The sequence below is a fragment of the Macadamia integrifolia genome, chromosome 1 (assembly GCF_013358625.1).
Source record: "Macadamia integrifolia cultivar HAES 741 chromosome 1, SCU_Mint_v3, whole genome shotgun sequence".
NCBI lineage: Eukaryota > Viridiplantae > Streptophyta > Magnoliopsida > Proteales > Proteaceae > Macadamia > Macadamia integrifolia.
This window is the reverse complement of record NC_056557.1, coordinates 18,451,464-18,460,786: the sequence shown is the minus strand read 5'-3', so window position 1 is coordinate 18,460,786 and position 9,323 is coordinate 18,451,464. Positions and strand designations below refer to the sequence as shown.

At 34.6% G+C, this 9,323-nt stretch overlaps 1 protein-coding gene across 1 annotated transcript; it reads right to left on the bottom strand.

Annotated features, from left to right (window-relative positions):
- Positions 1 to 2,675: 2,675 nt before the first annotated feature.
- LOC122071343 lies at positions 2,676 to 4,770 on the bottom strand. The gene is made up of 2 exons (XM_042635711.1): positions 4,651 to 4,770; positions 2,676 to 3,098 (listed from the first exon to the last, which is right to left on the bottom strand). Exons 1-2 carry the CDS (start codon positions 4,768 to 4,770, stop codon positions 2,742 to 2,744), a joined length of 477 nt encoding a protein of 158 aa, XP_042491645.1. The 3' UTR covers positions 2,676 to 2,741.
- Between the last annotated feature and the right edge of the window lie 4,553 nt (positions 4,771 to 9,323).

The window sequence follows — 9,323 nt, the reverse complement described above, 5'->3', positions numbered from 1 at the left end:
CACGAAGACCATTTTAGCAGTCCAAAACTGAAGAAATCGTAATCAATTTTTAGCCCTAACTGTGTAAAATGCAACGTTTTATAATATTCAGGTTTATCCAGGCGGAAGCCTAGCTAAATGTAGAGGCAACAAAGAAGCGAAAGAAATCTAATTGGTTACTTCCAATTGCGTAAATCAATGTTTAAATCGCACTCGAAGGTAGTACATTTTTCAGTTGTAGGGCACTTCCCATTGAATTGTTCTTCTCTTGAATGCAAGATTTATCGTACAAAATTTAATGCCGTAAAATAAAAAGGATCATCATTAAAGACATGGATAGAATTGTTGAGTGAACATTGCTAAGGTTGTGTATTTGACAATTGGAGGAACGCCTAATTGCTGTCTGATTATTTGCAAGAAAATTTTAACAAAAACAATTTTATTAAGATTGAGGGGAAAAATGAAAACTGAATTAATTTAAAAAAGGAAGAGTTGACAAGTTAATTAGTAGTACTAACAATAGAAGAAGAAATGAAGAACTCCACAATTCGAATCCATAATAGACGAGTTGAGTTATCTAATTATAAAGCAGGTTGAACCAAGTAGGTGGTGGTTAATCTAAGGTGCGGTTCAAACCTGAACCCATCTATGGATTAGTTCACGCAATCAATGATGATATCGATATTGATACTGATATGTATTGGCCATACAAGCCAGGACCACTTTGATTTACTAAATATATCCATACTATAGGCCAAACTGTATTGGTTAAGGATTACCCATAATTAATATGATACAAATCCACTGATATGTCCTCTCTGATAGTGATTCTTAAATCATAACCGTACCTGTTAGTTACGATTTTAAGAATCAGATCATAGTTTTATACTTTGATTCATGTGACAGAGGACCGGCCCCCTACACCCCTTCGTGGTTAAGTTTCAGGCAGTGTAAGGAAGTGTCTTAAACCGTATTCAAACTTTTTGAGTGACAAAAGTTGCATAAATGCTAATTCTTTCCATAAAAAAATAAGTGAAATGTTATTTTTATAGTTTTCTGAAACTTTAATTAAGCTCATTATTCAATCACTTTCTACATTTATTTCAATCATCGTATATAAAATTCATGGACACATCCTTCCCAGAGAATGAATTCTCTCCATCTACGTTCACCTACATTCTTTGTCAAATGGCAACATTTATCCATTATTTTATTTATTTATTATTATTTTTTTATAAAGTAGGGAGTAAGGTTTTAGGCTGTAAACCATCATCCATTAGATCAATTGTTGACCATTTAGTCAGTGATCACATTAATCATAAAGGTCTAAATCACATATTCGTCATGCATGTTAGATGTTTATATCGATGGTTTATATGATTTTAGATTTTACAATTTCAATCAATACAAAAATAGGCCCAATATCATGTGGATGGTGTTGGGTCATGAAATTTTTGAGCAAATGTGAAATGGAACCATATCACTTGTAACTAAACTAATCCAACTCTCAAATAAATTATAAATATATGAAAGAGTTTGTTGTTATGTATCATGAACTACAAAGATTTATGTTTTAGATCTATTAGCCAGTGTATGCCTTCCTAATAGGAAGAGAAGTCTCATTCTTCTTCTTCTTTCTTTCCATTTTTTTTTTCTGTTTTTTGTTTTTTTGAAGATATTTTTTAGGATGGATTATGGATTATGGATTATGAATCTTTATATAATTACAAAAAGAGATATTGAAGTAAACTAATATTTAGAGGTTATACATTTCCAATACTTTTGAATCCTATACAAGGGGACTAAATTAGTGATGATATAAACAGAATTGTAGTATGCGACATTCGACTGAGATCTTTAGGAGGTGGGCTCATACCCTCTGCGATATGAAAAGACAAGCCGCTACAACTTTTGACATTAACTAGTAACTGAATGGACTCACTAATAATGTACATGTGTGGCTTAATTTAAGAATTTGATTACAAAACTTCATAACCTATGATCAGTCAAAGGTATTCAAATGGGGCCTGATTCTTCTCCAGATCAAAGGTGAATTGCATTCCATTATGTGGTGGTTGGACTGATCTATTATGAGATGTACAGCTTTCATCCTGATCTATTATGAGATGTGGTGGTTAACTTTCTTGATCACTGTGTTTGGTTCTCCCACATCATCCTTAACTTCCATCTACCTCATCTTTCACTCCCTTGAGTTTGATCACTCAATGGGACATTGAGATTCTTTTTCTGTCGATCTCTGTTCTCTGCTTTCATAGTCCTATTTGTAGTAATTAAGCCACGTAAGTCTCCACCAGACCTGTGGCCACACTTTCTGAATTTTGAGCACCTTTGGATCTTCCCTGATCCAAAAATCTGTTTGTGCTGCTCAGATCACGTCCTTGGAATTCATGTGGACATTTGACTTCCGTGGAATCAGGGCTAGAACGATTTTGAATTTCAAACTGGTCTTCAATATTTATACATGGCAGCATGAACTATCAAGATAGAGAAAACGACTCTTTATTAACAAAAGTGAGTATCTTACTGATCTAAACACTCAAAAAGGTATAAACAACACTCAACAGAAAGCTCCCTTCAATCCCAAATCCCAATCGGAAGCCCTCATTTCAGTATTTATAACAGCCCTGTTTTTTTCTTTTTCTTTTTCTTATACTGAAAGAATAAAAGAATGAATGGATTCAAAGGGAATAAAATGAGTTTTATTTTGAAACAAGAACTTAATCGATCGCACATTTAACACCTCAACTTGTTCCTCTATTAAGCATGTCATAGTATTGGATATAGGAAATCTGAAGCTGCAGCTTCATTTGCTGGTAGAACTTGGCAATGAACTCCTCTGCTCTTACATCAATCTCTCCTCCTTCGTCATCGTCTTCTTCTAATAGTTCTTCCCGGCACGAGACCACTGCAGAGCTCGTCCATCCATCGTCTCCAGAATCACAATCGTCGAAATCTTCTTCTTCTTCTTCTTTACCATTCAGCAACAAACTCTTTCTACCATTGTCGTATTGGTTGTTGTTGAACAAGAGATCCTCATCGAAATCGAAAACTACAGGAGGAGGGTTGAGACAGGGAATGCGGAATCTAGGGTCTTTCCCTCATCGGCAGCAGAGAGCGGTGTGAGAGATGCAGTGAGAGGGGTGAGAGAGAGAGAATCGTGAGCAGAGAGCTTCCTGAGAGAGATGCAGCGAGAGGGGTGAGAGAGAGAATCGTGCGAGGAACTGCCCTTAGGGATTGAAATTTAAACTTGTCTTACGGTTTGGCCAGAACCGGTTCAAATGGATGAATCGAGTCATCCAACCTTGTAAACCGGGGTTTCGTTATCCTTAAGCCAAATCTAATCTTGACCGTTGGTTTAAAGAGGACATGTGTCCTCTTCTGTAGGTAGCAAAACAAATAAAAACAAGATTTCGCAAAACAGACAATTTTTATCCACTCTTCTTCGCAGCCTCTTAATCATCCAAGAGTCCTTGATGCCAGCGCGGCAGATAATTAGACAAGACATGAAGACAGCTCTCCAGAGCATGGGTAATGTCAGAGAACTGTTCAATGGTCCATTTTAACTGCGTTGTTGGTAATAAATGAACGTAAGGAAAAATGATTCTACATTGGCCTTGTTCAAATTTCTTTTTACTCTCCCAGAAAATAGTGGAAATTGGGATTTACAATGACATTTTCTCTTCTATTTTGGTAATGTGCGACTCATGTGTATCCATATGAATGATATTATTTTCTTAAACTTTATTGATGCAGTGGGTAGATTCCTTGTAACAAGCCCTCTCTCATGAATTTAAAAGAAAAATAAATTACAAAATATCTCACTTTTGTGATAATATACAAAAAGAGCACTCCCTGATCATGTAGCCCCTACGTCAATGTGAGGGCTAATGAAACGACACAAATGAACATCAATAGGGGTGAGTTTTTTATATTTTACAGGGTTGGAGGCTTCAGTTTGCAGCCCTTTGTTTAGCATTGGGCCATGTGACCAAGAAGCGCCTTTTCCCAATGATAATATGTTTTGTTTGCCATAGTAGCTAAATAACGAATTGTCTTTATGGTTCCATTTGGTTGCAAGGAGAAATTTTTGTAATAGTTTCCCATGTGATTATATCATTAATTTCAAATGATTCTAGATTTGGTTATTAATTTTTTTTTTAACATCCAAAACCTTTTACTATGTTTACACAAAAAATCCTTTGTCATAAAATGTAAAACAAATATTAGATAGATTAAATACCATTACTATATAAGATAGAAATCATTTTTTTAAAGTAATTTATATAGACACATGGAATCACATGGGTGATCATAAAACTTTCTTTTTAAAATTTGAAAAAATATCACTTCACCCCTACTTTAAATTTCCCTTGCAACTAAATATAGCCTACATGAACCTTAGAATCGGAAATTATTATATTCACCCAAGGTTTGAGGAATTAGAATCTTCAACTAAGGGATTTTTTTTTTATTGTTTCCCTCTTTTAGTCAGTGAAATAAGTAGAAAATCAAACATGATTTATAGCAAGATCCCCAAGTTTTTTAACCCAGTTTGCTTCTTCTTCTTCTTGATTCCATTTTTAAGGTTATAAGTGAATCTGGCCGATTCTTATCCATATGAAATCGCAATTGAGGGAACGAATCACATGCCTCATCCTCTCCATTTTGGTCTTTGACATCCTCGGTTAGTCGCAAATAATCAAATCCAGAGTGATCTTTCGCAACCCAAGCATTTTTGCCAACTTCAATCCTTTGAAAAGTTCCATCCATTATAGTTCAACAGCAAGTAAAATCGAAAAATACATATTAGACAAACAAAGCCGGTAGACCTTCTGGTCTAGGTGCCTGCAAGGTCCTCAATCGGTCAGTTTGGTCTGGAGTCTTCAAGGTAGGGTGTCAATCGGTCATTTCCATAGAGGTACAAAACAAGTACCATGGCCATCCATCCCGATTACCTTAAGTTAACCACCACACCAAATCTTTATCATCCACCTCTAATTCTCTGGAACCCTTTGTCCATTGCACACTATAGACCTTGCAAGATGCTTCTAGCCTTTAATGCTAACATGCTGTTAATAGTCCGTCATTCATAGATACACAATAAAATTGGAGTGTGGATTAGTTTCTGTTACGGTCTAATCCACACAGATGGAATTCATCACAAGAATTTTTTCTTGGGTGGATTCTTTCTGTGTGAATCAGTCCCATACAAGAATGGTTTTTGTACAAGAACCTGATCCACTCTCATAAAACTGACAATTAAATAGAAAACAATAGTAGCCCGTCTAGTTGTGGAATATAGTCAAAGCGTCGAACGAAATTTAGGCTGCAACCCTATGGCAGCCAAAGAAATAGAATCTAAAAGAGTAATTTGGAAAATACTATAACTTAGGAGGGTTTGTGAAGCCTAGGGAAAAATGAATTATTCAATTTCTTTGCAAACTGGGAAGCAGCCAGATTTTTTCCAAAAGAGTCATAAAAAAACGAGTTGATCCACAGTGACCATAGTGATGGTATAATTATCTATCAGGTTTTCTATCTCTTTCTAGGTCCTCATTACATGTACAGGTATTGGTGATGTTCCAACATTCCTTATCCGTTGTGACTTGTAAAATTGGAGATCATAGTTTAATACTTAGTTCACGTGATAGAGATCCTAAACCTCTTGAATCAAGTTTGAGTCATAAACATAGATGAAAATAAATGGCTTTAAACTGAGTTTGAGTTTCGACTTGACCAAGCTCACATAAATTCTATTTCATTCCATTACATCAAAATGACATTTAATTTATTGTTCACTCACTTCCCATGCTTGTTTAAATCTAAAATTTGATGAAGATATGGAGCCCTCCAAGTTTATATGCCAAATAATTCTATTTTTTCTCTTTTTTTTTTCAGGGTTGATGTTGGGAGTGTGAACTAGTGATCCCATTAATTACTTCTTACAAAAAAATCTCATTAATTACTAAGGTTTAAGCCACATATTTGTCATGCATGTTATTAGATGATTAGATAAATGGTTTAAATGACCTGATAGAATTTTATTACCCAAAAAATTATTTATTTTCCAATTTCACAATTTCAATCAATGTGAAAATGACCCAATCATGAAATTTTCTAACACATGTGATATGGAAGCATTGTTTGGTCATGAAATTTTGAAATACATGTGATATGGAAGCATTTCACATGTGATTAAATTAATTAATCCAACTCCCAAATAGAGTATAAATATATGAATGATTAGGTACGTGGTAGAGTTTCTTTTTAACCAAAATTTCTAGATGTTAATAAACCTTAAGCATATACTTTTTAGATCAATTAGCCAGTGGATGCCTTCATAATGGGAAGAGAATCTGCTCTTCTTTTTCCCCTTTGCAACTGTTAGAATTTTCTTCCGAAATAGTAGATTATGAATCTCTATATACTTACAACATGAGAAGTTGGAGTAAACTAATATTTAGGGGTGACAACAAAATTTTTTTCAGGCCGATCCAATAATCAAAGTCAGTGACCACTCACTGAGATTCTTACAATACATGACCAAGAGTCGTGGTTTCAAAATGGTGATCCCAATCTATATCAAGACTCAAGTGTTAGGCCACAGAAGTGAGTATAATTCCATGATGTGATTGTGATATGCAGTGAAATATGAGTTTTGCTGAATCACCAGGTTCACTTCCAGATGGTATAGGGAAGTGAAGGTGTTGACTAACTCAAATAAATTACTCAATATTTGTTTCTTTATCGTACAAAATTTAGTGTAGTGGAATAAGAAGAAAAAATTGATGATTCCTAAAAAAAAAAAAAAAATGTTTAATTTCTGTCATACTCTATATTTACCCTAAATTTATTTTAACTTCCCTATTCAAACTTTCACATCTGGTTCCAAAAAAATAAAAATAAATAAATTAAATAAATAAAGAAATAAATAAACTCCAACCTCTTCTTCTCCCCTATAATTCTAAAATTCTTAAAATTACCTTTATTTTCAATGTAGTTTGAGTAAATATAGGGTTAGCACAGAGTAGCACATCGATTATTTTAATAAATTTTTTTTATTAAGATTAAGGAAAAAAATTAAAACCGACTTAATTATAAAAAAGAAAGACTCGTGAAGTAGTACTAATTATGAAGCGGGTTGAACCAAGTAGGTGGTGGTTCATCTAAGCTTCTCTCCAAATCTGAACCTAATCCTCTTTAATCACCCAAATCTTTGTATCCATGGATTTACTTCACGCCTTTACGGGATCGGTGATGGTATCGATACTGACACTGATATGTATGGGCGATATTAACCACTATCGGTCACGGTTATAAGAACAGATCGGATTGGCCAGATACAGATCGAAATCGGCCAAGTCTAATTCTGATTTCCACTAATCCGATTTGGACAAAAAAAAAAAAAAAAAAAAAAAAAAAAAAAAAAACCCTGAAATATACCGATTCCAAGACCGATTTAGAATGATCCAGGCCAATTCCTGGTATTAGGCCTCCATAAGTGACGATTTTGACAAATCAAGTGGGGACAATTTTGGCTCACAAACTGCTTCAATCTACTTTTCCTTTTATCTTTTTATATGACAGTTCCAATATGTGTCAAAGTCAACGAGAATGCATGAGGAATCATAAAAAAGAGAGTCATTTTTGCTTTGATAAGGAACGGGCTGATGTGTCTGGGGCAGGGGCCACATTCCCCAGCAAACATTTTCTCTGGTTATATTTTGAAACTCTAAAATTTGATATTGGATAAACCAGAAATTGTTTCCTAAAACTAACGGTTGAGATTGATCACATCAGTCTTTCTTATTGCCTTGACGGTCTAGCACTGCCCGCTTTAAAATAGGGCATGTTTGAGGGTTGGTTAATGGATCAACTTCTCTTGAAAGCGTACCGGTAGAGTGGTGCTTGTCATTTTGGATCTTTTTATTGGCTTAACTGATTCTCACCCTAGCTAATTTATATCGACTCCAATTAGGAAATATCTGGCCAGTCCATTGTGAGAATCAATTAGAATTTTAAGGATTTTATTATAAATATAATGCTAATGGTCCTTGCAATCATCACTTTTCATAATTTTTTTTGTCCGGAAACACTGACTTCTCTCATAAGAACTAGTGCAAAAGGTCGATCTGAATTGATATCGACTGAGACCAATATCAATACAGAATTACCGATTAATAAAACTGTGGTTCATTATGCACTAGGGTCTTACGGAGAGGAAGTGGGTGGAGTTCTATTAATCCCTACTAATTCGCTGATATAGGATCTGCCCGGAATTGGTATCGGTGCTGCCGATTCCAATTCGAATCGCCCAACTATGATTATCAACTCTTCTTTCTCTTTCTAGAATCCTTACGCATGTACAAGTATTGGTGAATGTTACTACATTCCATATCCATTGCGACTTGCTAAATTAGAGGTCATAGTTTTACACTTAGGTTCATGTGATAGAAGACTCTCCCTTGCACCCCTCATGGGTCTTAAAACTGTGTTTAAATTTCGGAGTGACAAAGCATGCAGAAATGCTACTTCTTTCCATCACAGTCAAATGACATAAACCTTAAGCTCCTTATTCAATCACTTTTCACACTTATTTCAATCAGCCTATATAAAATTTATGCACACGCCTATTCAAGAGAACAGATCCTTTGCATGAACATTCACGGGCACATACTTATCTTCGACCGAAAAAAAAAACAAAAAACGTACAAGTCAAGTGGCAACATCTGTCTTTTTTTCGATCTATAAATATCCTTCTTCACCTTTGAAATAGTAGAAAGTGGGATATATGTTGGCACCTAATATATAAATATACATGCTGGTGGTGAACATACGTGCAAAAAAACTCTCCTCCCACCTAAATCTACCTGACAAAGTCCTTGCCCATGTAATAACGCTTTTCACATTAATTACAAAGATCATGTTCCGATGATCTTTTTTTTTTTTTTGGTAGATATGTATGCTAGATGATTAGAACATTGCTTAAATGATTAGGATTTTACAATATCAATCAATGTAAAATTAGGCTCAATATCATATGGATGTTGTTAGGTCACGAATTGTTGGGGCAAATGTGATAGGGAAGCATTTTGATCACTTGTAACTAAATCACTTCAGCTCCCAAATAGAGTATAAATAGATGAATGGCTATGTATGTGATAGAGTTTGTTGAACCATAGTTTGTAGATAATGTTAATCCGCAAGAACTCAATAAAAAAATTATTGATGATGAATGACAAGGATTTACATTTTTGATCACTCAGTGGATTCTCTTTCTTCTTCTTCTTCCTCTTCTTTTTATTTATTTATTTATTTATTTT